At 46.5% G+C, this 13,569-nt stretch overlaps 2 protein-coding genes across 2 annotated transcripts; both read left to right on the top strand.

The window, feature by feature from the left end:
- Window positions 1–920: 920 nt before the first annotated feature.
- On the top strand, window positions 921–2,095 carry PtA15_5A238 (uncharacterized protein; the record flags this gene model as incomplete). The annotated part of the gene is made up of 2 exons (XM_053168977.1): window positions 921–1,516; window positions 1,657–2,095. The coding sequence occupies 2 exons, from the start codon at window positions 921–923 to the stop codon at window positions 2,093–2,095; spliced, it is 1,035 nt and encodes a 344-aa protein (XP_053020220.1).
- A 9,821-nt stretch (window positions 2,096–11,916) lies between these two features.
- PtA15_5A237 (uncharacterized protein) lies at window positions 11,917–13,387 on the top strand (the record flags this gene model as incomplete). The annotated part of the gene is made up of 3 exons (XM_053168976.1): window positions 11,917–12,542; window positions 12,654–13,007; window positions 13,117–13,387. 3 exons carry the CDS (start codon window positions 11,917–11,919, stop codon window positions 13,385–13,387), a joined length of 1,251 nt encoding a protein of 416 aa, XP_053020219.1.
- Between the last annotated feature and the right edge of the window lie 182 nt (window positions 13,388–13,569).

The raw sequence follows: 13,569 nt of genomic DNA, 5'->3' as shown, positions 1-13,569 counted from the left end.
GGAATGGCTGTAAGTGGGTGTGGCCCAATCTGAGGAGCCAGATCTGCTCAGATGGCAGGTTGGCATCGTTCGAGAAAGCGAGGCTGATGGTCCGGCCTTGCCGTTCCACTGCCCCTGAGTCCTCAGCTTGGATTCCGGCGAGTCCCAAAGTTGTTGGAAGTCGAAACAACCAACACAGTTGCAGGTTGGTGCATCGGAGGCCGGAGTTCGTGTCGGAGCCAAACGGTTTCCTCTGATGATTGAATTTGAGCCAGATCGAGCACGGAATGGGCAAGTAACCCAGAATCCAGCCTGCAGGCTCGTAACCATCTGAAGTAAACCCCGGTCATGACTCAAGCAGCACCACAGGCCGTGTTTCTGAAAAATTCCCCAATAGTTCTGCAGCGTTTACGACAATATTAGTTGTCCGGGTTGTTACCGGACATTCCCGGCGCATGCGGGTGTTAAGGGCACATAAAGACAGTTCAATGTATTCCCGAAGGCTCCATATTTAAATATTATCTATCATTCCCCCAGTCTAGACTCACGCTGGAGCGCTCCTGCATCCGAGCACAGCCTAGCACAGCCCAGTCGTGTCCAGGCTAGGACGATTCGAGGCGGCGGTCGTCCGGAGAGGCAGCTGCAGTCAGTGATAAACAAACCCAGTCCGATAATCAAAGAGCTTTCTGCTTTCCGGACTGTCAAACTATGGTTTGCTTTTCCTGTTGATCTCGAAGTGGCACACATCCCTGAGCAGGAGCTTCCTGTACACAAATACAGCGTCTGCGAGGATTACGAGACTTTTTAGAGTTTCGAGGTCTGCACCCTTCTTGACCGAGGCACCTCCTCAGAATCTCCGAGCAGCCAACCAACCCAGATATCGCCAACAACTTCATCAATAGCACTCGAACGGCCACATTTTTACCGTTCTTTTGCAGGCCATGGCGACTTCAGAGCTGATCGTCCTGCCGACCTGTACGATCTGCCGGGATGAAGATGCAACTGATCTGAACTTTGGGATCACCAAGTGTGGACACGCCTTTCATTCGGAATGCATGGAGGACTGGGACAGAAATCAAGTGCGCCTCGGAAGGATGACCGTCTGTCCGTGTTGCAATGCCAACCTAACCTACGCAAGACCCATCACTATCCGCCTCCATCAACTCGTCAAACAACGAGTCATCATCATCCCCGATGGCGAACCTGATCCCGTCGAAGAACTCAAGACGGCCACCAAGAAGGTAGAGAAGCTGGAAGCCGATAAAGCCAAGCTCGCTGGCGAGAACAGATTGCTCAAAGCTAAAATCACCAACTTGATACACGAATCCGAGAAGGCCACCGCCCAACATGCCCAGAGAGAGAACGTGGACTACCATCCCTCGGAACTCGAAAAAGAAAGACAATTACGCAAGAAGCAACTTCACGCTTTCTACCAGGGAGAGCAGAAGAGACTACGCAGACAGCTCGAAGATTCAAAAGAAGCCTACGAAAACATCGTTGCTGAATTCGAACCAGTTGAACCGGCGGGGTTAACCACGTCCGTTAATTTTCCAGTCGTTTTTCTTTTGGTCACCTCTATTTGCCCATTTCTTGCCCTCTCTCTTCTTATACGTTGCAGCAGATGATGGAACTGACAAGTGATTCCCATTTTTCACTGCATGTCGATGTCTTGAACAGTAGCACCCCAGCTGATAGAGCTACCACGTCTGGTGAGCAGATGGCTAGTGGCGCTTCCCCTCATTCGTCGAGTCCATCGAATGGACGCAAACGATCTCGTCTGTTGGAGATGGAGAACGAAAAGGGCAAAGCCCCAATCAAACCACCCACAGTGATTGATATCGATTCGTCAGACTCCGACAGTCCAGTTCCGCCTAGACGACCCGACATCACAACCCCCGGCCAATTCGTCCTCAAATCTATCCTCAAAAAGAGGCTCCCCGACCCAATCCCTGGGCCATCGGCATCAACCAGAAGCGCCGTTCGCCTATTGAACTCATCCGCTAATCTCGCCAGATTGAGGTCCGATCCGTTCCTAGCTAGCCTCGGCGCTAGCGGCCGTCTCCCCCATCCAGCTGCTACACGCGGCTCTGGCTCCGGCTCCGGCCCCAAGCCTTAGAAAACTCACGATACTATCGACCCTCAAGATAAAAATAAGCTTTCGGTTTATCCTCGGCTCACCGTATACCCTCGTCATCCATCCAACGAACAGTTTTTTTTATTTGCTACGATCCAATGCCCTTTAGATGGACTCCTAATCTCCATCATTCCACCACTCACTGCTCGACGAATTTTCTTCATTAGACACCATGTGCCCTGCTCCCATTCTGACGTCTTCAAGTCTCTCCATGGTTGATTCCTGTCCGATCTTCCGCCCTCATCCTTTCCATGGCATCGCTCATCATCATAAGTTCAACTTTCAAGTGTACCGTTTACCGATCACCCATCACCATGATCTTGATTCCCATCTTCATCTTGCTCTCATCCGGCTTTTCCCTCTCCTCATCCGCCAGTTTTAATCATCCAATACACGGTCTTGAAACAAAAAATAGAAACATCAGGCTTTTTTTTCATTGCGGTTTCATTAGCTGGTTTGTCCCTGACAAGACTCCCCCCCCCCCCAAAAAAAAAAAACCCTCAAAAGATACACACATACCCTCTTGGCAAAATTTTCCACAACTCTGCTATGATTTCATTCACTGAGTGCTCCTTGCTTTCCTCATCATTATGTTTCCTGGAGTTGTTGTGAATTCATTTGTATCCAAAATACCAGCATGAAGCCCTCTGACAGTAGCAGAAATGCCAGAGTCAGCAGAATACAATGCACCTTATCTTAGTTCCTACCAGAGTCTTAGGGCTGGCTATCGGGCGGGCTCGGGCCGCGTTATATTCGGGCGGGTCGGGCTGAGCAAGTTCCTCTAAAATTGTCGCCCAGCCCGAACCCGATTAGCTCGCGGGCTACCCATGGGCTGCCCGCGGGCTCCAGCCAAAGATTTGAAAATCATGTTTTTTATAAATTGTAGCATGGAGTAGGCTCTTTTGAGCCTATCACCACCCCCAAAAGGAAGGCAATGTACACACATTGGAATGTTCAATACATTGTCAATACCAAGGTATTTCACACAGTGAACCTAGGTATTACAGAATATTAACCTTGTTGTTCCGGAAGTTTTTTAGAGAAGTTTAACCCTCTTAAACGAGTTGAATTCAGTTGTCACAGAAGTTAAACCCATGTAATAGAAAATTCAAGAAGAAATTTCAACTGATAATTTTGATGAAAATGTTTTTGGTGGGGTTTAAAACTTATGCCCTGGAGTTCCCTGTCATTGGTTTAAATTCCTTTGAAAGTGCATTATTGCTGATGTAGGAACCTATCTGCAGGGGTTATCATTCTGAAATCCCCATTTAGTTGTTGTACTTTAGCCAAATGGAGGTACCGTAAAAGATTTGAGAACACAGTTCATATATATTTGTATAATACTCTTCAATTATCCTTGTATTGAAAACAAAATTATTAATCATGTGTTTTCTCAAATCAGTTTCACTGCTTAGTTGTTGTTTTTCTATCATAAGTTCATTTTCTCTTTAAAATTAAATAAATACTTTTCACCAGGGGAGATATGTTCCCACTCCCCAGGGAGTGCCAGAGCTGAATTTGATACAAGTTTTGGTCGGATGTGAGCCTGATGTGCATCAGTAACTCATCCCTAAATGAATTGAAGAGGATGCAGAAGTGAGTCAAAAGTCAGTCAGAATTGATTTGGGAGTCAACACAATGTTGCATAGAATTCTTTTGTTTTCTAGGTACAACTAGAGGAAAAAATATGATGAAATGATATTTCACCCAAGTCCAACTCATCAATTGCTCCTGTTTGATGATGTCAAAGGATAGGAAAGCAAAATTGCCATTCTTGAATGTAATTCCTGTAAAAAAAAATGAGTTTCTTGTAATTCACATTATATGCCCTCATGTACAAAATTAAAGTAAAAGTCAACTTGGTATTATTGGGTTTAGAATTTTGGAATGTGGTAATGTTGCAGTAAAATTAGTGAAACCCATTTTCTTGGAAATGCTGTAATTAATTTGAATTTGGCTCAAAAAATGGTGATAAACTATTGTATTGGGGTGAAAGACTGAGGTAAGTCAAGATTGGATTGCAGTGCCACCCCAGTTTGGCCACATATCCTGGCCTCTTCACAAAAATGATTGTGTGTTTTTTTGATGCAAGTGAACTTTTTTGCACTTTGCTAATAGTCACCCTAATGTATGCGCGTACATTGAGGTGGAAATATCACAGGATGGGCCTTTCACAGCCACATGAAAAGTAAAAACTTTGTGTTGAGATACCAATTTTCCCCCTGATGTACGCGAGTACACGAGGGGGACAATATGAAATACTGCGCCTTTCACATCCCCATGAAAAGGACACACTGGCAATGTACCCAAGAAAGGCCTATATTTTGGATGAGTTCTGGATGAATTCCAGATGAGTTCTGGATTATTCCTTGGCAAGTTATGGTTTATTTCAGGATGATTTCCAACTGATTTCAAGCTGAATTCCAGTCTTGTTCATACCTATTCAATATTTCTTTACCAAAGGCCTCCAGCACAGTTATGGAAAAAAGTTACAGTAAGGCACTCCCTGGGGAGTGGGAACATATCTCCCCTGGTGTTTGTGTAAAAAATGGTTGAAGCAGGCCAGATGACTTTGGAAAATCATCCAAGTCACATTGAAGATGTTGGAAGTTCAAAATACTTTGGGTGGAGGTTGCAGCGCTGCAACCCCTACCCAATGCCAGCAGGTATTACCCTGTCCTGTCCAGGAGGGTCCAGGAGGGTATGGTTCACCAGACGCCTTGGGTACATTTCTGGGCGCGCTGTAACCCTGGAACTTGTACCAGGGATTAACAGGTATATCCTGTCCCTTCCCGGTGGGTTTGGGTCACAGGACAACCCTAAAACGGCCGGGTACCCCGCAAGGACCAGCCTAACATCTACCCTAAAAGTGACTTTGGGACAATTTTCCAAAGTCACCTGGCCTTGATTTGGCCTCCCTGATGAAGTACAAACTCCATTTTGATTCAAAAGGAGGTATGACCTCCATCAAATGGAGGTTGTACACCCATCAAATGGAGGTTGTACACCCATCAAATGGAGGTTGTACACCCATCAAATGGAGGTTGTACACCCATCAAATGGAGGTTGTACACCCATTGGTTGGAAGTACAACCTCTTTTCATCGGATGTTGCGCTCACATCCAAGTTTTTACTACAGGCACACCAAAAAGTGTAGAAAATTGTGTACACCATTATTTTTTGGCGGGCAGGGACACATACACCAAGATACCCAGTCCTCAGTACCATACGCCTGCATACTTGGTGTACAGGACTGGAGACACCAATTCCCAAAAGTCCAGCTTGCTGAGAGGAATACAATAGGGAATGCCTTTGGGTACCCGGCACCCACCGCAACTGCCAGGCGGTGCCGGGCGTCAGCTTTTGGTGTAAAACCTGGTGCGTACCTGGGTACCCGCCTCCCGCACCGGCACAGCCAGCCAGATGGGGTTGGGGGTTGGGGTCATGGGGCCGGGTGGACATTGGACAAGATATCAGATATCCCTTCCTTCCATCCACATCTCAACCACCATGCCACCGACTTGCAGCTGACAGAGGCTCCAGACCTCAGAAACCAATTCAAACTCATTACCTGAGAATACTCCTCCGGAAAACCTAGCCAACAAAGAGCCAGCCACATCAGGAGGACTTCACCCACTGATGGACAAGAAGGAGTTACGTGAGTAGGCTGATTGATTGTTTCAATGTATTATCAACCCCGTTCTGACTGTTCTCCATTAATTAGTTCAAGCTTGGAAAGTTGCACTGAATAATGTCAGCACAAGCTACAAATTGTATGGCGCAACCAAGCTTTCCAATCAAAAAGACAAGTCTGGCCAGCACATGATTGCATACCCCTACCTCCACAACACTTTTAGATCACTGATGTCCCAATTAAGGTGTGGGACTAAGATTAGCTGGCCAAACTCAGAATCCTCATGTAGTAACCTCCTTAAAAATGCAGACAAGTGCATCTGCAAGCCAAAAGAAACACATGAAAAGAGCCGCAATTAAGGTGCACTTGGGATTACAGGAACTGGATCAATCAAGGCAAATGAGGTATGTTGCCTCAGATTATTTCATTGGAGATTGGACTCTAATCTTTGATATCCCTCAGGTGCCGCAACTGTGCGTGATATGGTGCGCTGAAGCTGCTTGGCCTTTTTTGGCCCTCGCCGACCCTAGCCATCAAAAGCTCCTCCATCCAACTGTTCTCAAGAATTTACCAACCAAAAAAGCAGTTTACAAAGACATTCACTTGCTTTAATCAGCAATACAAGATAGCTACCAAGCTACTTTGCAGGTCAGGGCTTCATCTTTCTCCATTCTGGTGCAATCACATTACAACTAAACTGATTTTTATATGTCATTAGGCGCACAAAGGTGCCTCATACTTAGGGGTCAACACATGGCAATCACCCAAAGGGGTTGACATCTTTGGTGTGGTTATATATTGATTAAAAGAAGAAGAAACCGACGAGTTTGAACTAGAGGCTATGCCTCTGGACTTTGTTCAACTCTTCCAAAGGAACACTGGCAAGTACTTGGCCCAGACCATCCAACTGGTTGTAGAGAAATTTGGGATTCAGAATCAGGTAAGCCTAGTAATTTCTCACTGTGTGCTTCCAAGCCTGACCAAATTGTTTGATTATTAGATTTTTGGCACTGTGAGCAACAATTCACCAAACAATGAAGTGATGGTGAAGGAGATAAAGAGGCTGAAGTGGAAATGGTTCAAGGGTAATACCGAGCTTCTTAATGATGTGAGCAAAAGGGATGGCAAGATATTTTCCTTTGTGGTTCCAAGCAATGTACTTCAAAGCCAAATGACCCACTTGGAACGTCCAATCGTCATCAATGTAAGTGAAACAGATGCCTGTGAATGCTTGATGGTTCCCTTTTGTTGTCCATACATTGTGGATTAAAGTTATCTTGCAGGTGATTGACTACACTCCCAGGATATCAACATAATAAATTTGTAATTGGAAAGGAAATTAGAATGAACTACATACTAAGGTTTGCTTCAATTTGTCTTGAAGATTGATGTACAGCCAATGGGCCTCAGACGCAGCCCAAACACGCAAATAGAGCTTTACCCCACGGCAGGTGTAGTTGTACAAGAATCCAACAATCACATCACCAAAACTTGACCAAGGTTGAGTTGTGCTGATGAGCCAGATGATGGCAATCTGGTTCAGAGTACGGTTATCAAAGGCAGCACTTTTTGTTATCATGCTTATTCCGTGGGTCTTTGCTTCAGCTGCTTGATCCTTCAAATTGTCTGGTAATTTTGCCCTTTCCTTGATTGCAGCCTGTCTTTCAGCACATGCTGAATTTCCCTTGTTGCTGTCTAAATGTTTTATCAAGTTTGATCGAGTGTCATTTCCTTGTTTGTAAGTCTTTGAGCACCATCTGCATTTCTAACAAAGTTTAGGACCTTCAGTCTGATAGAGGACAAGATACATATAATAAGTAATTGATAACAGGAGCCAGAATAAATTTAATGAAGATTGGAACCCACTTGGCCGTTGGTGTGGTGATTTATATGGGCAGGCATGGTAGAATGTCCACTTGTAGATAGCGCGGGCAGGAATGCACAGAGCGGCTCAGGCAGAGTGCATTTCGGTGACCTAAGCACTGAGGATGATGTCAGAAAAGCACGCTAAGAAAGCTTATGGAAATGTTGTGCGCAAAGGGAATGCACGGATTGCGGACTGCAGATTCTGGATTGGGTATTCGGACTGGAGTGAAAAGACAGGGCTGGACTGCGGCGGACTACACATGTGGACTGGTAGCAGCGGCGCGTCAGCAGTTGAGCCACGCCGGCTGAAGCGGGTTCCACCAGCGGGTGGAACTGGGGCGGAGGCGGTGGTGAGAGACTGACTGGCGGGGGCTAGACAGAGGACCGTGGGAGGGCAAGCTTCGGAATGACGTGCAGAGCTGAAGGAATAGTGCGGGATTGGGTGGGAACAGTGACGTGTGTGGAGGGAAGGATGGGGGGAGGCTGACGGTTTTTCTCTTCTCTTTTTCCCTATCCTAATATCCTATAGTATCATCTTACGGATTACTCATTATTGTACTTACACTTACGGACGTACTAGAGTATTAGGAGAGTTTTCTACGTGACCTTATCTTTACTTACAGAGTTACTTGCGGATTCTGTGCTAGCGGAGTGCGGAGCTTTATCCACTTGCGGATTATCACACTATAGATCAGGCTCAGAGAGGAGCGCTGAAGGCTAGCGGATAGTAGCAGTGCAAAGCCGAGTCACCAATAATCACACAGCCTGGACACATATATTCTTGAAGAGGGCGGTTAGCGGACATTTCTACCAACATACCAGCCTTTATTCTCACATTGGCTTGAGTCAGAGGCTCAAAATACAAGTCAATATCATCTACATTGGTAACAGCTACACCTCTTGTTGGCCTTCCTTTCTTGCCTTTTGTTATCTTCATCCAAATCCTGAGTCATGTTTATTGTTGATACATCTGGGTTGGATTCTGAAATGTCTGCAGGATTGCGCTTCCTCTTTTTTGGCTTTGAGATGGTAGACTGTCAGAAACCAATGTTGGTTTCTGGGAGCAGTATGGGTCAATGATCTGGAGGTGGCAACTGTTTTTGATTGTTGTCTAGAATTGGCAGGAGTTCTCTGGGATTGGGATGAGCCAGAGAGATTGGTTGCATTTGAACCTTCCTGTACTGTTTTGCGGCAGGCTACAGAACTTGATTTTTCATCATCTGGCCAAACATAATTTGCCAGGGTCTTGACGGGTGTGATTATATGCCTAGATTTACGGGAAGGAGGCCGGGTGAGAGGCACAGAGGATTGGGACCATCAACAGGCCATTGATGGCCGTGTTGATGGAGCCATGAGGGGCATTGGAGTTGTTGAACTTGAATTATGGTCAACTATTGGGGCCGGGGGGATTTGGGGCTTCCCGGGCAAAGACCATTCCCGCTACAACATCATGTAACAGGATATGTATTGTGCATTGGGGCGGTAGCGCATTGTCACATTTGATACACCAATCCAGAAACAGCAGTAGCGCATTGGCCTGCCGCTACAAATACAATGCAGTGTAGTGGCCTGCCGATGCGCTACTGCGCATTGTAACGAAGCTTTTTTAAGATGTGCTACTGGCCGCTGAAACTACATTTAGCGCAGTGGTTTCAGCATTGCTTCAAGCCAGCAGATTTATTATGTATTTCATGCCCCTGAGCCCCAAATTTGGGGGCTATCGCCTTGTTATTCACAAGCCTCCGCACCTTGGACGCACTTTGAAGGTTTTACTTTGGGTGACCTTTGAAGTGAGAGGCTACATTCAAAAAATCATCAAAGTGCCCTTGCTCAAGTAGCTTTCAAAAGTCATCCGAGTTTTTTCCCAATTTTTGGGAAAAACTTTGGATGGCTTTCAAAAGGACAACTTTATCTGGAAAAAAACTGCACAACCAGCGGGTTTGGACGGATCACCTCTTTGGGGTTCAACTCCAAGTGCCCTTTGAAATGCCTTCAGTGGAGAAACCAACTCCGCCAAATGTCTTTCAAAGGGCATTTGGATGACATTTGAGTGCCATCCTCAGGCCTGATTCAGGGTTCTCCACCCAAGGATATTTGAACAATTTTCAAAACAAAAATCAAAGCTGATCACCCCTTGACCAGCAATCCCAACATTTTCCAACACACACTACAAAAATTATGTACTTTACATGCATGTATAGCGGTTCAATGTCATGGTATAGCGGTTTGACATATAGCAGCTGCATTTTTTTGAAGTACTAAAAATGAAAATTATTGAATTGAAAAAGAATCTGACTTGGTATTGTTGAAAATTTACAGCTCATTAAGCACACAATGCATCTTAATTTGCCATTAGCAGGATTTTGCTTCATTATCTGGAATATAAGTTGGTTTGCATCAGTGTGTAATGCCACAATCAGTGAGGAGAGTGTTTGTTATGAGATAATATTCAATGGAGAACATTTGGGCACCATTCAATTTACAGTTGCAGCATTTGAAGAAGACCAAAACTGATTGTCATTTGAATTTCTGGTTGGAATTTAGCAAAAATGACGAAAACAAAACAAAACAAAAAAATGATAACAAAATAAACATTTTCGAGGCGCCGCCGTCGCCGCCAGTTTAGCCCATCACCCGACCACCGAACTCACTCTTCCCCCTTGCCTGCCTCACATTGACTTGTATCCCCCACTCGTAGGCAGCCCGATCGGCGCCTCTTCTGACCCCGTCTGGCGCTCCTCCGTATGCGACGTGCTGCTGAGCCAGACGAGCGAGGCCACCTCCCGGGTCTCCGAATTGGGAGCTGACGCATAGGTACTCGCGGAACGCCAACCCCACCGGCCAAGGTTTTGTAGACTTTGGCTTCATATTCGAGCTGAGGATGTTTGGCTTTGACGCTTTCAAGCTTGATGGCCACTTCCTCGCCGGAGATGATGTTGACACCGAAGTATTATCATGGATGAACCGATATACCGAGGAGAGACCATCACCCCTGCATGGTTCCAGTGGACCAGGCAGCGAATAGAGGCCTTCAATCAACCTAACAGACCTCAGGTCCATGCCGAGCGAACTCGGGAGGATCAAGCTGCTCGAGGTAGGGCTGCTCTAACTGGCGACCCATTCACTGTCTGGTCCATTGGAACCAAGCAGGGGTCATGATCTCTCCCCGATATATCGGTCCATGCATGATAATAATGGGGTTGTGAGCGGATGAACCCGGCTAGCAGAAGTAACAAGATATCTGAGGGTCAGCGACACCACAGTAGAGAAAACGATCTAAGTAACAAGACAACATACACGTACCGGAGGCTCCCCGGTTCCTCAAAGGATATGGAGAGGGGGGAAGTAAGTTTGGTAGTAAGGACGATTGGGGATTTTTGAAAGCCTGAACAAAGAGACCCTAACAAAAAGATAAATGGGATTCATGATGTGGAGCGGATGAGGATGTGGTTGAGGAGAGAAAAATCCAGGAAAGGGGGGGAGGTGTTTTATGCTCCACCAAATTCAGAAAAGCTCACCGGTCTCAATGTATAGAACTCTGACCAACTCCCAGACTCGACAAAAGGAAGGGCGCACGTACCAGGTAACGAGCGCATCGTTCGACTCGGGCCGAGAAAATCCCAGATCGAACCGAGTCGAATGCCGCTGGAACCATCTTCCGGCTTGGGTGACACAGACACCAGCAGGTCCACAGCCAACTGTTTTTTGGTTCAGCGGTTAAAAAGAAGAGAGACGTTCGTCAGTCTCTCCGTCTTAGCACCGGTCAAAAGAAAGAGAGGAAGGACTTGTACTCACCGTTGAGGATATGGGCTATTGAGTCCAGCGAGCGACGCTGCCCGCGGCGGTGGTACGAGGGTGCTGTTAAAATAGAAATGGGCTGTCAGCTGTCAGATCTTGGATGCGCATATGACTTCTTGACTGGGAACGAGAAGGAACGATATGTACGCTTCAGGACAAACAGCTGGCAAAACAGAGAAAAAAGAAGAAACGACCCACTCCCAAGGTGCGAACGCGGCCTGATGTTCCAACAAGGTGACTGGAGAAAACTGAGTCGACCAGCGGCCACGGTGACGTAGTCGAAGGAGCCGGAAGATCGGCGAAGTCGAAGGGGCACAGAACCGGGCCGGCTGGGCTGGGGATCTTGAATCGGATGCTGCGGACCGGTGCACCGGACGCGCAGCCCATTCAAACCCCGGAACCTTATCCTGTGCCTTCAAAGAGGCACTGGCAGCGATCCGATCAGCCATACATACCATTCTCGCAGCGATCATACCCGGACGGCCTCACCTGTTTATGACCGAACATGCCAACGACCAACGTGATCGTCCTGCCGACCTGCTCGATCTGTCGAGACAATGAGGACGAATGCTTGAACTTCGTGGTGACCAAGTGTGGACACTTGTTCCATGCGGATTGTATGAAAGAGTGGAACAGGCACGAGCGGGACCGAAACGCAACATCGCGATGCCCGTACTGTAACAACCGTCTCGCCGCCAACTGCGATAATTATTACGGCGGTGATACAGACACCCTGATCCGTGTCCATCAGCTGATCAAGCACCGGGTGGCGATCATCGAGGATGGAAAGCCCTCGCCCGAGGAGGAACTCAAGGCTGCTCGAGACAACCTCAATTCGATCAAGACGATCCTCAACAAGGAGTCCGACAAGCTTCGTGCGGCCGAGGCCGAGAAGGCTAAGATCGATGCCGAGAATAAGACGCTCAAATCGACCATCGCCAAGTTAACTCAAGATGTCAAAATCATCAAGGAGAAAACCGAAAACCGAGCTGCTGAGCTGAAAAAAGAGAAGCAAAGTCGCCAGAAAGATTTGGCCATACACGCAGGAGAGAAGGATAAACTCCAGAAACAAATCGTAGATTCCAAACACTTTTACGAAAAAGTCAGGAATGAGCGTGGGGAATTGCAAAAGTTTGTCATTTATCATTAACATCCTTTTTTCTTCACTTGTTTGTAAGTATAGATGGCGATTGCATGATGGACTAATCTGTGTACTACATCATTTCCCTCCTTGTAACAAAGGGAGTTAGGCAAGAAGATCGGCGAGAATCAGAAACTTAGAGGAATAATGACCAACCAAACCAACCTGATCAGTACCTTACAGGCTCAATCGATGCAACTCAATCGCGAGAGAGATCAACTGGCCGAAAAACTCAATGCGATAAGACAAACCTATCTTGGACAACCCATGCAAGCCCAAGCAGCCCAATCGAACCGGAACCAGCATCACTACCCGGTTCAAGCCTTGCAATCCAATCAACATTTCTACCAAGCTCCTCAAGTCGACCAGGCCACATCCGACCAATTGGTAAACGTTCTACAGGGTCTCAGTGGTGGGTTCTTAAAGTTGGAGAGGGAATACGAGGGAATTAAAAAGTCAGTGGACCATACTATACATGTTCCCCCTCAGATTGGTCGACTCACATGAAGTTGTTTTCATCCAATTATCATACTCGGTGGATTCTCTCTTTGTTTTCTGGAATAGACTTTTGGAAGAAAATAGCAACAAGGACGGGGGCGGGCGACGATTGCAGAATTCAAAGAAAGAAAACCGCCAGATTCAAGCCTATACCGAACCCTCCCAGGACCGATTGTTACATACCAGCCAAGCCACACATTTCTCATCTGACCCCATAACCGATTCAATCCAGAAGAAGGCAAGCGAAATGCCAGGATTGGTACAGAAAATGGAATCTTTGGCGCCTCCTAGTACCTCTGCCGCTGATCAGATGATCGATCCAAGACTATTCGGTTAAAAATCCATACTCTGTAACGTATAAGTTTAGATCTTCGACAGCTTTGGCGTTCTACTTCTCCTTTTAACTCAAGTAAAAAACGATCAACCGTCTACAAATCACATGTTCTCTCAAGCAAATCACAGATTCTTCCAAGCCTCCAGAGGACAGATAGTCAAAACAATACGATTGAATCGAATACC

This window comes from Puccinia triticina, chromosome 5A, assembly GCF_026914185.1.
Source record: "Puccinia triticina chromosome 5A, complete sequence".
Classification (NCBI taxonomy): domain Eukaryota; kingdom Fungi; phylum Basidiomycota; class Pucciniomycetes; order Pucciniales; family Pucciniaceae; genus Puccinia; species Puccinia triticina.
Note: the sequence above shows the minus strand (reverse complement) of the source record. Positions and strands in the feature narration are given on the sequence as shown.